The 15801-nt window shown below is 39.0% G+C and overlaps 1 protein-coding gene across 5 annotated transcripts in view; it reads left to right on the top strand.

The window, feature by feature from the left end:
* VTI1A (vesicle transport through interaction with t-SNAREs 1A) overlaps positions 1 to 15801 on the top strand; it is a 344893-nt gene that overhangs the window by 192174 nt on the left and 136918 nt on the right. For 3 of the 5 annotated variants that reach the window (XM_077779504.1, XM_077779505.1, XM_077779506.1), the window contains 2 exons: positions 12133 to 12203; positions 12868 to 12929. In XM_077779504.1, coding sequence (XP_077635630.1) covers positions 12133 to 12203; positions 12868 to 12929 — 133 coding nt within the window. Of the gene's footprint in view, positions 1 to 12132; positions 12204 to 12867; positions 12941 to 15801 lie in introns of all 5 variants that reach the window. The other 2 variants (XM_077779507.1, XM_077779508.1) reach the window with 1 other exon arrangement.

Here is a 15801-nt window from a genome sequence, read left to right as displayed (position 1 = left end):
ATGGAAAATAGGTTAAGTGTGGCCCAGGAGAAATTGGAGCCCTCATGCATTGCTGGTGTGAATGTGAACTGTGGAAAACAGTTCTGTGGGTTCCCAAAAGGTCAAGCACAGAATTCTCATAGTCTAGCAATTCCTCTCCTAGACATGTACCTAGAACAGAGTTCTATAGAAAAACTTGGACACACGTGTTCATAGCAGCACTATTGCCAATAGCCGAAAGGTAGAAACAACCAAAATATCCAGATGGTTGAATGGATTGACAAAATGTGGTTTTTCTATACAGTGGAGTATTATTCAGCCGTAAAAGGGAGTGATAACTGTTACAACATGAATGAACCTTGGAAACTTTAAAGGAAGTGAGAGAAGTCAGTTCATATTTCAAATTGATGTGATTTAAGGAATGTTTAGTTTTTAATGCTGAGGATCACAAGCTATGTGTGTCTGTTACTCCTCTGTTTACATATTGACATTTCCAAATCAAAAGGAGGGAAGTGATTCCATCCTTTAGGCCATTTTTCCCTTCTAGCTTCGATTCGTATGAAGAATGGAATTAAGTCCAGAAAAAAATATGTATATCAAGAAAAGGAATGGCAAGGCCAAAAATTCTAGTATCATTTATTCACATATGACTATTGAGTTTCTGTCATTTTATCTGCCTCTGATTCAGATCATTCCAGAACAGTGAGTGAAGTATTCTCCTATTATGCTCTGAACATAGGTCTGAAGCCAAGTAAATATGTTTTATTCCATGAATGTACACTTGTGAGGGTGTGGGTGTGTGGGGACAGGGTGGTGGGGAGAGACAGGTTTGAATGTCATCTCCCAATTTCCTGCTTTTCAGAGCAAGAATGAACAATTTAACTGTATTAAATTTTCCACCTCCCAGATTCATTTGTTAAGAATAACAAATTCACTTGCCAATGTGAATAGAGAAGGGAGAATCAGGGGTCAGTGGGATGGACATTTTACAATTCTGTATGAGAATTGACCCCTTAACTTTGTCAAAGAACAAAAATATACTGAATATACAACAAAATACTAAAGCTAAAAGATTTGGGTAATTATAAAACTTTTTCGCTGTCTGTATAATTTGTAAAGAACAGGAAGTTATTTCAGTCAAGACCATGACCTCGCAGCATATTTCTCTGTAGAGTGCTGTGGTTCTTCAAGGGGAATGATGTTTGAGAAATATGCAGACTGTATCCTATCCCACTCTTGCCCAAGTTATTGTAAAGGCCTTTCTTGGGCACTGATATATTAGTTTATTTTGTCCTTGTTTTTACATTTTTTAATTCCAGGATAGTTCACATACAGTGTTATAAAATTTCAGGTGTACAATATAATAAATCAACAACTCCGTACATCACCCAGGGGCACTGACAGTTTAAAAGTGTACTAAAATATTAGAGTTCCTTATCACCCACATTGTAATGCATTTTTAACTAGACACTTTAAATTAAATACATACATACATACATACATACATACATGTATTGCCACAAAGATCAGTGACCTAGGACTCAGGAGGCTTGGGTCACAGTCACAGCTCTGTTGGTAATTAGCAGCATGACCTGGCTGATCCCCACCCTGAATCCCTGCACCCTCCTTTGCTCATCTGTACAATTACTTACAAAGCTCATGTTTTTTTCTAAAAGTCTGTATTTCTGTTGCTGTAAATTTTTAGAAGGTGACTGTATTTTCAATGGCTCCCATGAACAAACATTTTCTGAGCACCTGCTTTAGACTAAGAGGAACGAGAAATGGCCTCATCCTTAAAGAAGTTTATAAGGTGATGGGGAAGGAAGGATGTAGAAGTGAGGAGTCACAAACTCAGATTCTACAGCAGCAAAGCAGGCACATGACTGAGTGAAACAGGTCAGATGGAGACATAGCAAACCCCATAGTACCTACTCTTTTCCAGAAGACAGCCGTGTCTCAGTGCCAGCCTGTTTACCCTGTGAGAAATGGGGGACTCGGTGTGGCCACCGAATTCCAAATTTCAAAAGAAACCAGAAGGCCAGGTTTTTATAGGAGATCTCCTGTTGAAAATAAAACATGTTTTGTTGCTAACCAGCTCAGAAGTGCTTAGACAGTGCTTCATAAAAGCAAAACATGTTTGTTTGCTGGCCACACAAGTTCTTCAGCGTACCCGATAGCGACTTCTGAATAAGCAGATAGTTAGAATGTTATACATTCAGTGATAGACGTGTGTATAGTTCACAAAGGCTATAGCTAGTGATTAACTCTGCCTGTAATAATTTTTAAAAAGGCTTTTTAATTACCTTCTAGTCACTTGTCATAGTTTAAAGCACTTTTGGGGTGCATTTTTTTTAAGAGTAAGTAATTCATTCTACTTAGAGGTCTGGACGATGTTGAACAGGTCTCTCTCGTCTGCTAAGTAAATACATGTTTGGCGAATTCCACAAGTGAGCCTTTGGAATGTGTTTTGACAATTTTGCCCATTCAGGTTTTCTGCTGCTTCATCTCCTGGCTTTTACATTCTTTATTGAATTGTGAAAATGGGATGTCCTTCCTGCTGCTCTGGTCTTGTTTCATAGAATAGAACAGATTCATTCTCTCTTTTGAATGGAGCTGTAATTAACATGGCTCCTTTTGTTTAACAAGTTCAGTTTACATAGTACCTGCTCATTCCAGAGCATCATTATTGGTGGCACAGCTTCATTGACTGATGTCTGAGGGCTATGGGAATAGTGTTTGTTAATTATCTGCAGCAAACCAGGTAACTAAGGGGAGGTTCCGCTACTATGACTTCGATGAAAGTAGCACTGATGATTTTTTAATTGCTTAATGATAGATTTGATCTTTTTTATTTTTTTATGTTTATTTTTGAGAGAGAGAGAGAGAGAGCACATGGTGAAGAGGGGGGGAGGCGGGGAGGGCAGAGAGAGAGAGACACAGAATCCAAAACAGGCTCCGGGCTCCACACTGTCAGCACAGAGCCCAACATGGGGCTCGAATTCATGAACTGTGAGATATGCCCTGAGCCAAAGTCGGATGCTTAACCGACTAAGCCACCCAGGCACCCCTAGATTTGATCATCTGTGGTATAGAATCTATACTCCCCCACAAAGGAAGTCATATTAAATCGTAATTGCTGAAAATGCAAAAGAAACTGGGCCATGCACATTCTTTTGCTGTATTTCTACTAAGAATGCATACGTTTATCTTCAGTTTATACGAATGTATAATTTTCTGTAATAATGTCATCATCCAAGTGCTTGTGAATATTTTATACTACATAGTAAATTCAAAAGTCTTCAGAGGCCCAGCAGGCTACTGTATGAAACAGTCCAGTGTTGTAGACTCAGTCAATCTGGAGAGTATATGACTTGCTTAAAAGCATTTAAGTTTGACTATTTCTCATTTGTTTGTTTTTCTAACACTGCCAGAGTGGAGCGTGTTGAGGGGATGGGACTACATCTGTAGGCCTGATTTGGACCCTGTGCTCCAGTTTGTTTACATGCTCTAGAGAGAAAAAAGAGGCATCACGGTTTTATAGAGTCACTGAGTTCAAATATTTTAGAGCCACAAGGGGCACTCCAGATGAACTAGTGTAAGACTATCATTTTACATTTAAGGAAACTGAGGTCCAGAGAAGAAAAGTGTTTTACCTAAAGGAAAGCTCAGATGGATTCTTCTTTATTTTCTTTTAAGTGAGTCTTAAAGATAAGGGGAATTTGAACACCCTTCTAGGGATGGTGTTTCCTTATTCTCCCATGTAACAGCCATTGGCCACATGTGGTTACTGAGCACTTGAAATGTGACTAGTGCTACAGAGGAACTGAATTTTACATTTTTTTAATTAAATTTTTTTTTCATTTTTTAATGTTTTTTATTTTTGAGAGAGAGAGAGAGAGAACACAAGCGGGAGAGGGGCAGAGAGAGAGCGAGACACAGAATCTGAAGCAGGCTCCAGGCTGTGAGCTGTCAGTACAGACCCCAATGTGGACCTTGAACTTGTGAACCGCAAGGTCATGACCTGAGCCGAAGTCAGATGCTTAACTAACTGAGCCACCCAGGCACCCCTAAATTTTATGTAATTTTAGTATTTAAATAGCTCCATAGTCAGTACCATACTGGACAGAGAAGCTCAGAAACTTCATTTTCATCCCTAATTTATCAGTCTACCTTGAATAAATATACTACTTCACATATAACTTGAAAACCATTCAGCAGTGTACTTCTGTTTACCTGCTCTCCATCCTTTGTGCTCTGGTTTTCATAAATTTAATTCTACATGTGTTGTTATTATTTTTACTTTATTTGGATCTGAATTCTGTAGATCCAGATTTCCATCGATTGTCATTGCCCTTCAGCCTGAGGAATTTCCTTTCACATTTCTTGTAGCTCAGTTCTTATGGGTGATTCTCAGTTTTAAATTATCTAAAATTATTTTTATTGACCCTTAATTTTAAGGGACATTCTCACTGAACGCAGACTAGTAGGATGACTTTTACCCCCAAGCACTTTGGGATGTTGCTCCACTGTCTTCTTGCCTCGTTTTCTGGTGAAAGTCCAGCCCTCATTCTTTTTTTTTTTTTTCTTAGTAAAATTTATTTTATTTTATTTCATAGTTTATTGCCAAGTTGGTTTCCATGTAACACCCAGTGCTCATCCCAACAAGGGCCCTCCCCCATGCCCATCACCCCCCTTCCCCTCTCCCCCACCCGCATCAGCCCTCAGTTTGTTCTGAGCATTCAAGAGTCTCTCATGGTTTGCCTCCCTCCCTCTCCCGCACTATTTTTCCCTCCCCCTCCCCCATGGTTCTCCGTTAGGTTTCTCCTGCTCCACTTAACCAGCCCTCATTCTTATCATCGTTCTGCTGAGTGTAGTCTTGTTCTTTCCTTTGGGTGCTTTTCAGATTTTTTATTTATCTTTAGTTTTGAGAAATTTGACTATGATGTGACTAGGTATGGTTTTCTTTGTATTTATCTTGCTCAGAGCTGGTTGAACTACTTTGATCTGTGGATTGACTTTTTTTTTATAATAAAGTTTGAAAAGTTTTGACTGTTATTTCTTCAAATTTCTTCCATGCTATTGTTCCCCAGAGGGGAATCTCTTTTTCTGGGAATCTGATTGTATGTATGTAAGATGACCTGTGATTAGCGCACAGATAGTTGATGCTCTGTTCTTTTTTTTTTTTTTTTTCAAACTTCTTTTCCTCCTTTAGTTTGGGCAATTTCTATTAACCTGTCTTCAAGTTCAATGGCTCTTATATAGTGAATGATACTCTGGTCCATCCAGTGAATTGGCTTCAGATGCTGTATTTTTTAATTCTCAAATTTCATTTTGTTCCTTTTTAGAGTTTCCATTTCTTTCCTGAAAAACCATCTGTTCACCTATTATGCTTATGTTTTCCAATAAAGTCTTTAACACTGCTATGATACTTGTTTTTTTTTTGTTTTTTTTGTTGTTTTTTTTTTTTTATTTCTAGGAGAGAGAGAGAGACAGCGCGAGCAGGGGAGGGTCAGAGAGAGAGGGAGTCACAGACTGAAACAGGCTCCAGGCTCTGAGCTGGCAGTCAGCACAGAGCCCGACGTGGGGCTCGAACCCACGAACCGCGAGATCATGACCCAAGCGAAAGTTGGACGCTTAACCGACTAAGCCACCCAGGCGCCCCAATGATACTTGTTTTAAAATCTTTATCTGCTAACTCTAATAACTGATGGCTACCTCTCAGCCATCTGTTGTTCTACTTGCATAGACTGTGTTTTCACTTTATTATTCTCTTTTCCACCGCCACCCCCCCCTTTTTTTTTGCATGCCTCGGAATGTGTATAGTAATCTAGACATAGTGTAGGAAAAGAACAGTAGAGTCTGAAATACAAACATCTTGAATTCATTCTTCTCTGAAAGCACTTTATTTTATCTTATATTTGATCAGTGGATTATCAGATTCATTCTAAAATTAAGTTGAGTTGATGTTGAGCTGAGTCTCTAATTAGATTGGACTCATCTGAGATTAGTGTACCCCCAACCTGTGTCTAAGCTCTTTTGTTGTTGTCGTTGTGGTTGTGGTTGTGGTTGTTGTTTCAATATTATCAGCAGTTGATCTGACAGTAATCTGGTCTACAGTTTCCCATATTTTTGATTCACATTTGGGCTTAACTCTGACAGTGTCTCAGAATACAAGCACCACAAGAATATGTGGGAATATGTGATGTTCCTTTTTACAAACTGGTCCCTCCTCTACTGCCTCTTGCTTGGCAAATTTGGATTGGAGAATTACCAGACCAGGCAATTTGTTTTTCTGTTTACAGCTCATCTAGGTTTCATTCTATCTTGCATACCTACATTTTCATCTAATTTTGGAATGATTTTTCTTGATTCCTGAACAGTCTCTCTCTGGCAGTCCTGTACTTGAATCAGGCACTCACCCCAGGTATGAATATTGCCATTGTTCTTCACTCACATATGAGATGCTTGTTTCTCTCCAGACTCTATCAGAGCTTCCTTGCATACATTGGACTTCGCCACTCAGCAATGGTGACTAGTTTGACTGGGTTTGTCTTATTTCCGTGAGAGTCATTTACATGTTTCTACATCCTAACTAGAAGCAGAAGTTCCCCACACGTCTTGAATCGTCAAATAATGAAAGATCGTGTAAGGTAAGGTAAGATTCCTTACCTTTTCAGGTGTCAGGAATTTAAAAGACTATACATATCTGAGTGACATCAATACTGAGGATAACTTACCCACTCAGGGCATGATGCCAGGGTCGGTGTCCAAGAAGATGTGCTAAATGCCAACCACCTCATGAGCTACTCCCTCCTAGGAAAACTATGTGTGACTTCCTTTGCTCTTCCAAAGCAGTAAATTTTTACTTTGATTAGACTAGGTGGCTAGAATTTCCAAAGTCAGGTTCAGAATTCAGTACTCCAAGTTATTAGGAAATAATACTCTGTGTTTTTCAGTTGTCTGCTTGGTGCTCTGCAGTGTACATATGGAAACACATGCTTCAGAAAATAGCTCTTTTATAGTATTTCTGTGCAGTCCCGCACTTTAGTGAAGTCCTCATTTCCTCACAATAGCTGGATAATTGTGGATGCCTTTTACCTGTTACTAAAATTGCTAATGAAGTTTTGAGTAGCAGAAAATAACCCTACCTCATCTTAGTTCTTTAAAGAAGGCTGAACTGGATGTCTTCACTTTTTAAAACAATTTGCTGGAAACAGCATCCTTAATAAAGTTTGCTACAAGAGAGTTACATGTAAGTGTGATGAAAAATGATCATTTTTTTTTTTCTGGTGAGTGTACTGCCTATAGCATAATGACTAAAATTTTTAAAAATATTTTGAATTTAACAGTGGAACATTTTCTGATGAATTACATTTGAGGCTCTTTCCGTTTCAGTCATGTAGTATAACATGATGTGAGCCTCAGTCAGTTCTGCCTTCATATAAGAATATTTTAATCTGCTCATATCCAAAATATAGGTGCAATAATGATTTTTTTAAATATTTATTTATCTTTCAGAGGAGACAGAGAGAGAGAATGAGCGGAGGAGGAGCAGAGAGAAAGGGAGACACAGAATCTGAAGCGGGTTGATTTTTTAAAGTTCATTCATGCCAGTCTTATGTGAGTTCAGGTGGCATTATTATTTTGAATGAAGAGTCATGCTGCTTTTCATGGTACAAGTTCCTCAAACGAAGTCTTATCTTTTGTGATGCCAGACCAGTCTTTCAGGAAGTGTCTTGCTAGATTTGTAGTTTCCTGCCTCTCTCTTCCTTTATGGGGCAGGAAAGTATAGAATGCCTGGTGTATGTCTCCCAGCCCCACCCCAGATATATTGAAAAGGAGAGGAAATGTTAGCCAAAACACATTTTGCAGTTTGCAATCCAATAAAAAGAGCCATAGACCGAGGATATGATTCATTCTGGATAATCATGAAAACAAAAACTCACTTTGTAAGCTTGAGTGCCGCCCTCAGGACAATTCCCAGGACCTCCGTGGACAGGATAGAAGAGCAGGAAGGCACTTTTCTTTCCAGGAATTCATTCGTCGTGCTTGTATTGATATGTTAGAATTCCAGCATATGGCATCCGTTTTGATTTTCTTTTATTCTCCCCATTGTTACTTGCTCTCGGGAACATCCTCACAGTCAACAGGTGTGGTATTTATAAAATTTATGATTTCTCAAGTTATCTCAGTAGATAACCACAAGCGTGGTTGTTCCCATTCTAAAGGCACTAGGAAAGTTTCAAGGACTGAGAACTCTAGACTAGGAAGATCAGATCTTCACTGGTCTAGACCTACGAGCTTGTGTTCTTTCTTTATTAGAGTTCTGGTGAATGGCTTACATCTTCAGTCAAATTATTCAAGAAAAGTAAACCTAACAGTGTAACTAATTTTTTAATAAAATAATCCCTAAATGTCTAATACTATTCTGACCAAGAGAGTTTATTTTAAAAATAATCCTTTCCTGAGGCACCTGGGTGGCTCAGCCAGTTTAGTGTCAGATTCTTGATTTCAGCTCAGGTCATGATCTCATGGTTCATGACATCAAGCCCTGTAGCGGGCTCTGTAGAGGATCCTGCTTGGGATTTTCTCTCTCTCTCTCTCTCTCTCTCTCTCTCTCTCCCTGTCTCTCTCTCTCTCTCCCTCTCCCTCTCCCTCATTCATGCGCTCTCTCTCTCTCAAAATAAATAAACTTTAAAATCTTTAAATTAAGAAATTTTTAAAAATAAAAATAATCCTTTCCAATTTTTCTTGCTTTGATTGGGGTAGGAGAACACATAATGAAGAAACCATGCATCACTTTGCCTTTTCCTTTTGTTTATAAGTGTGGGCATTTCTAACGTGTTTGGCCTGGACTTTCCTTTATTGGGGCATTAAAACTGAAGGTAGTGGGGCACCTGGGTGGCTCAGTTAGTTAAGCACACAACTCTTGGTTTTGGCTTAGGTCATGACTTCACAGTTTCATGAGTTCAAGCCCTGCGTCAGGCCCCATGCTAACAGTCGAGAGCCTGCTTGAGTCGAGATTCTCTGTCTCACTTTCTGTCCCTCCCCCACTCACACTGTCTGTGTCTCTCTCAAAATTAATAAATAAACTTTTAAAAAGTAAATAAATAAAACTGAAGGTAGCAAGTAAGAAATGACGAACAGAAGTCTGTTTCCAACAAATGGATGATACCTGTGTATTAAGACCAGGGTGTGTGCCTTCTTGCCAATATCTCTTCTCTTGCCAGCTTGGTTAAGACTTCGGATGCTGAGATATTTCCCAGGGGACAAGGAGATTGAGGGGGTGATTTAACAACTCCTGAATAAGGTCTGAGCTCTTTACCTCTTGCTCTGTTGATTCCTTCAGTAGGAGACTATGGACCCATTCAGAATAATTTTTCCCCTAGCAAACCTGATAGAACGGTGGATCTGTTACCTACATCCCGATGTTGACTTTTCCAAGGCCACACTTGAGAAGCTGTGAGAGCAAGAATAGATCACAAAACTTTGGTGCACTTTATTACTCCTTTCATGTACTTGTTTTCAATTGCTTGTTGCTTCCTTCAATGAACACTTACTGGAAACATTATGCTGGTGACAGACACAGTGATAATAACCTATTTCCTATTTGTTTGAAATTGTATAATGCCATTAATCTTGATAGGAGAAAATATGATATAAGTTGTATTTTGCTGAAATGATTAAGGTATTGATGGTGCCCATAGACCTTTGAGATTTTTAGTTAAAATGAATTAAAATTGATAAATTCTATTGATTAAAGGAATTCAGTGTCACACTTAATAGTATGACAGAATTGAATATTGTGGTTTGTATGCAAAAAAAAGAAAAAGCTAATTGTTTTTTCCTTCTTTATTATTGGTATCATCTTCCACTTTTATGGTGCCTCTACTGGGAGCCACATATCTGATCCAATTTACCTTAAGTATCAACTGAATGGCCTCAATGAAAAGCTAACACCTATCTGAGAGGAAATACTATACTTCTAGGAAGGCACTATACTGGAGTTTTCAGAGTTTGTATAGGTATCAAAAATATATTTATGCTATTGAATTTAAGCATTTTTATTACTTGGATTTCCTGTCATGAAAGGAATATACAGAGGTGCCTCAGTTGGTTAAGCATCAACTTTTTTGATTTTGGGTCAGGCCATGATCTCACAGTTCATGAGATCAAGCCCTAAGTTGGTTTCTGTGCTTCCAGTGAGGAGCCTGCTTGTGATTCTCTCTCTCTCATTCTCTCTCTCTCTCTCTCCCCCCTCCCCTGCCTCCTCCACTTGTGCACATGCACATGCTCTCTCTCTCAAAATAAGCATTAAAAAAAAAGGAATATACAGTTCCTTTTCTGATGTGCCAAGGAAAACATACTCTAATGTAGCATTTGCCCTTTAGCTGCCAAATCTTCACTCTTAACACAAAAGTTCATGAGTGCAGGACTCAATATCCTCTACTAGCCACGTCTCCAGAATCTACACCTTGCGAAGAGTAGGAACTCTATGATTTTTCACTGTACATTGATTCTCATGGATTATACTATGACATGCATTTGTATGGTATCCTGTGGCTTTCAAAACATTTTTACTTAGGTTAATTTCATTGACTATTGCAGCAACAATTTTGAGAAAGAATAGGACAGACCTTTTATCTTGTGATACCCAATTGAAGTGGTTTGTGGCAGACCTAGGATTGGACGGGGCTCAGGTCATAACAGTCCATTGTTTTTTTTTTATATTAATCATCATCATTCAGCAAATGCTTATTATTACAGGCCAGTCACTATATTAAATATTTTAGCTGAATTATTCAACCTTTGCCACAGCCCCTTGACATAGAATGGTTTTCCTTCCATTTTAGAGATGAAGAACTAAAGCACAATGGTAACATATGCAAGGTCAGCCCTGGGGATTAGGCTCAAGCAGTGTGAGTTCCTAGTCTGAGCTCAGTATGGTCTAACCACTGCTCCACAGTCTTTCAGGATGTCCCTCTAAAAAGTTTGCTAGTGTACATACCTGAGCCAAATAACTACCGTGGTGATTTCCTAGTGATTTTATTAAGTGATTTGCTATCATTATAATAGATTCTGGTTGAGTGTCTCAACAAATCGATAAGCCAGAGATAACTGTTGTTATTGGTTATGGGTAAAGAGAAGAGACGGAGAAAAGGAAAAAAAGGAGATGTTGGTATGTGATAGTCAGAATGTGGTAGTCAGATGGGTTGCCAGCATTACAAGGAAGTCAGAGTTGTCATTTTTCTGTTATAGAATAAGGTACCTCCCAGGTGATGGAGAATGAGTCTGAGAAAAAAAAAGTATTCAAGGCAGCTGCATATTTGTCGAATGAAGACATACTACAGTCTTGTTAAAGGGGGAGACCAACCAGTGCCAACCAAATGGGATGGTCATGGCAGAGGAAAACCTCATTGGAACTCAGCAGCGTGCTTTTTAATGAATGTTCTAACCTGCCTATTCCTGTATAAATGGGAGTTCTGTTGGCAGCTTGAACTTCACACGCCTCCTCAACCATGTGTGAAATGCACCCCATCCTGACTCAGGTATCCACAGCAGCAAGAATGCACTAAAGGAGCCCTTGCTCCAAGAGAGCCAAAGCCTGGAGAGAGTTCCACTGCCACTAAGCTGAAGTAGCTGAGAGAACAAGGACTGTGCATGTGGGGCGAATACATTAAAATCAAAATTGTTCTAAACGGAGTTTCACTTACATATGCAAAGCAGTGCACTAATAAAGCAGAGGAGGTAGAGTAGAATCATTAACATTAGTTATAGCCTGCAAAACCAAAGACTAGATTCCATGTTGATAAAATAACAGGAAGACCACCAATCCTGGGATCTCCACCTTGGTGAATAACAAACATGCCGAGGTGGCCTTCTGCAAGTCATCACCTCAGTTGTCACCACCTCATTGGTTATGTTCTATAGGTTGAATTGCAAATCCCATCTAATCATACCTGAGATATACAGGTAAATTTATTAAATACTTCCTAAATATTTTTCAAGTACACAGATTGAACTATGCATCCAGCATGTAAGGTACAGTTATTGAACATTAACTCTGCACCCGCCGCCATTTTGGTACTTCTAGGGGTTGTTCCCGTTTATACACAAAGTCGCCTTTCCTCACTTAACTTTCCTTTTCCATAGAGCAAATTGGCCAGGAGATGTTGGAAAACCTCAGTCACGACAGAGAAAAGATACAGCGAGCACGTGAACGAGTAAGTAGAAGTGATACTGTTTTTTCAGAAGTTCAGTAAATAATGAGACCTAACACAAAAGGCACATGCATAGACAGTAACAATGACATAGATGTAAGTGTGTATAAAAATGGCAAGGGTATATAAAAAAAAAAAGGAGGAATGTTGAGTAAAAGGAGAAGAAAAAAAGAGTGTGCAATGGAGAAAGAATACGCTGACTCTTTCTTTCCCCATCCCAGCATGCCCCCATGTAGATATTTTATTTAGCTCTATAACTGAGAAGGTCATGAGGGAGATTTTGGAGTATGTCAGTAAAAGCTGTAAAAATAATGATATCTCATCTTCACTTAGTTCATTTCATTTCCGTTTGTATTTCTAGGACTTCATACATTCAAAATTATATTTTAATTACCAGATGTATATTCAGCTTTGTCAGCCTCCAAGACATTTGCTTTTATAGCCAGTTCAAATATCCAGTTTAAAGCTCCTGGGATCTTCTATAACATGTAATTTTCTAAATCTAAGAATTCTCAGATTGTGTAGGTATCAAGATGTATTTTAGTGCATTTAAGTACTTTTTTATTAATGGGATTTTCATCCATGAAAAAACCACTGCTTGCCAGTGCACTTTCAGTTGCACAAAGTCTTGCTTTGTCTTGTCTTAATGCTGCTTTTCTCCTTGTAGCTTCGAGAAACAGATGCTAACTTGGGGAAAAGCTCCAGGGTTCTGACGGGGATGTTGCGAAGGTAAGAGCAAGGTAGGGACCTATCTTCCTCTCTCTCCCTTTTTTGAAACTGTGTTTTTCATCTAGTTGCAACTGGGCAGTTTCCAGGCATGTGAGCCTCTGCTCTTAGTACCCTGTGTCAAGACCCTTTTGAAATGACAGAGCGCTGATATTAACTCTTGTTTGGACAGGGACACATACTGAGTAACTTAGATTAGAGAGAAGGTTTGAGCTAGGGGGGTTACCTCAAGCTATGGAAAAAATTAGGGTTAGACATGAAGTACTTTTTCATAGCCTGAGGAAGTCCCCGTGGCAGGAGCAGACTGATTTTATTTTCTATTTCGATAGCCTCCTTCCCATAGAAGGAATGTAGGCCTGCCGCTATCAGGATCACACTCGGTACCTTTGCTCTCTCCCTGTTGCTTTGTTTTTGTTTCTTTTTTTAAGAAACGCTGTTTGGGGAAATATTTCGATTTTATGTAGACTTAAAGATGATTTTTACACTTTAAAGATTATCTGAATAATATGAATTCACGTGTGTGAGCGAACGGATGTTAATGTTTTATACGTGTAACTAACCTTTGACTGATGGAAAACATTCAGGAGAGTATGAGAAAATAAATTAATGAATGTGGGTAATATTCTATGTTTTTGGGGAGGGAAGTGAGAAATGTTTTCATTGTTTGGAAAGTCAGAGCCATTTTTTACTTAAGTATATTTAGCATGACATTATCTTATATTCGGAATCTACCAAACACGGTTATCATCTAGCATAGCCTTCAGTTTGGAACTGTAGCTAGCAGTGTGAATGAGAAATGTTGAGAACCGCTCTAGAATAGCTTAATTGGAATTTTGAAGAAGTCCTTTAGCATTGATACTATAGAGACAACTATTTTAGAGAAAGGAAAGTCTTTTCTGAGCGTGTATCTCTATATAAGATTTTGCTAGAAGTATGTTTGCTGTGTTCATGATGGACGGCATAAGACCCAGTCAAGGGTATTGTTGCTTGGTTTCCATCAGGCTGATAGGTCACAAGTCCGAAGTTCCTGGGACACTCCAAACCAACATTGACCTAACTCCACAGACCCCTGATTTTCCTGCAGGCCCAGTTCTAATTCAGAACCATAAGCCACCGAATCCTCTGCTTAAGAGTAATATGTAAATGACCTAGAAAAACTCAAAACCCACAGAGAAGTGGCAATTGAAAGGAAGGGTTCAGTGCCTATAGACAATAAAAAAGAAAAAAAAAAGAAAAAAGTCCTCTATTTCTTCCCTGGGAGGGCCCCTGCGATGTGAGCTGTAACGAATATTCTGCATATGTCTCCATTTTGTCAAATCTCATTAAAGAGTCCTCCTGCTTTATGTCAATTGAGCTGTCCAGAAATCATTCATCATTTTTAGTGTAAAAAAAATCATGCAGTTATTTAAATAATATCATATTAATGTTAAAGTTCAGCTGTCATTTAATGGTATGGCTTAATCAGATGTAGCATTCAGGAAAAATAGTTTCTTCGGGCTCTACGTGGCTTTCAGGTTGGCAGATTCAAATAAGGATTTATGAGTTTCTGAACCAATGTATTTCTGTCCATGTTTCTGCTTGATGTACCTCACCCTTTTGTGCAGGACACTGCAGACAGTTATTTCAACAAATAAAGCATCTCCTCATATTGTGTTTGAATAAATTTGCAAGTCATTTAGAGAGGGCAAAGCACAGACACTCTGCAACCTTTGACTAGGCTTTCTGTAGGGCAATCATGCTAACGCTCCTGTTTCATAAGACGGAAATTACTCCGCCAAAATCCACTCGGGGTCCTCTGTGTAGGCGAACTCAGTCTATCACTGACTCATCTCCTTTTGGGATCTGTCTAGAGTATGAATAGAAATAAGAATCTTCAGATGGACATCACCTTGCTATGATGAGCCGAGGAGACTCTGAGGCCCTCCTGTGCATATCAGTGTTGTGTTTTTTACAAGATTCAACTAGGATCTTGTAAAAACTAGTTGATCTTGGCTGATCAACTAGTATCAGCCAAGATATCCAGATACTCTTACTGCTGGGCCCTCACTGAGTCTCTGGGGAACCAAATGCAGATGGTGGTTGTCTTTGGTTCCTAATTACTATCCCAGACGGTATACAATGTATTTTGGACTTGGGGAAAGGCAGAAATATTTTATCAACTTCTTCACTTCATTGTTTTTATTATTCCCTGGAAAAATAGTCTCTAGAGAAATGGGACCAACGTTTATATCCCAAAGTCTTTTATTGCCTTCTCTGGTTTGGTTTCTTCTGCTACATCCTCTCCCATCCACACACAATTCCCTTCCGGCACTGGTGAGATTTTATTTCAGGAAGAGAAATCACATTCTCTTACTAAAACTGCATTGCGATGTCGTGCGTCAACCATTGCTTCTGATTTAAGTTGTAATACTGAACCACGCGCCTGTCTGTCTCCTCCACAGATGTGTAAAGGGGATGAACGTGCTCCTCGTGCAGCATCCGCGTTCACCTCCATAGACCACGAGCTTATATATTTGCATGTGATAAATTGTGTACGACCGAGAATATTCTATGGATACACTAAACCAGGGAATTAATTTATTTAAAGGAAAGCTTGCTGATTATTTTTAATTTTTTTTAATTAGGTTGTTTTTAATGCTGTATATGGAATGGAAACATCATGCCATGGCCCCTCATTGGGGTCATTTTATTTGTTTTGATTAGTCTGTAGTGAAGACAGGTGAGACTGATGTTTCATCAGTTTCAAAGTCTGTATATAAACCCACCTGGTTATCTGCAAGACTGACCAAAGGCAGATAGGGAAATAAAAATGAGTAAGTGGCAGCCGCCACCATTCATGCTTTTTGTTTTATTACCATCACTTGAGGGTAAAAAA

This window comes from Crocuta crocuta, unplaced genomic scaffold (genome assembly GCF_008692635.1).
Source record: "Crocuta crocuta isolate KB4526 unplaced genomic scaffold, BGI_CrCroc_1.0 scaffold138, whole genome shotgun sequence".
NCBI classification, from domain to species: Eukaryota; Metazoa; Chordata; class Mammalia; order Carnivora; family Hyaenidae; genus Crocuta; species Crocuta crocuta.
The sequence above is the reverse complement of the archived record's forward strand: the minus strand, read 5'-3'. Positions and strand labels throughout refer to the sequence as shown.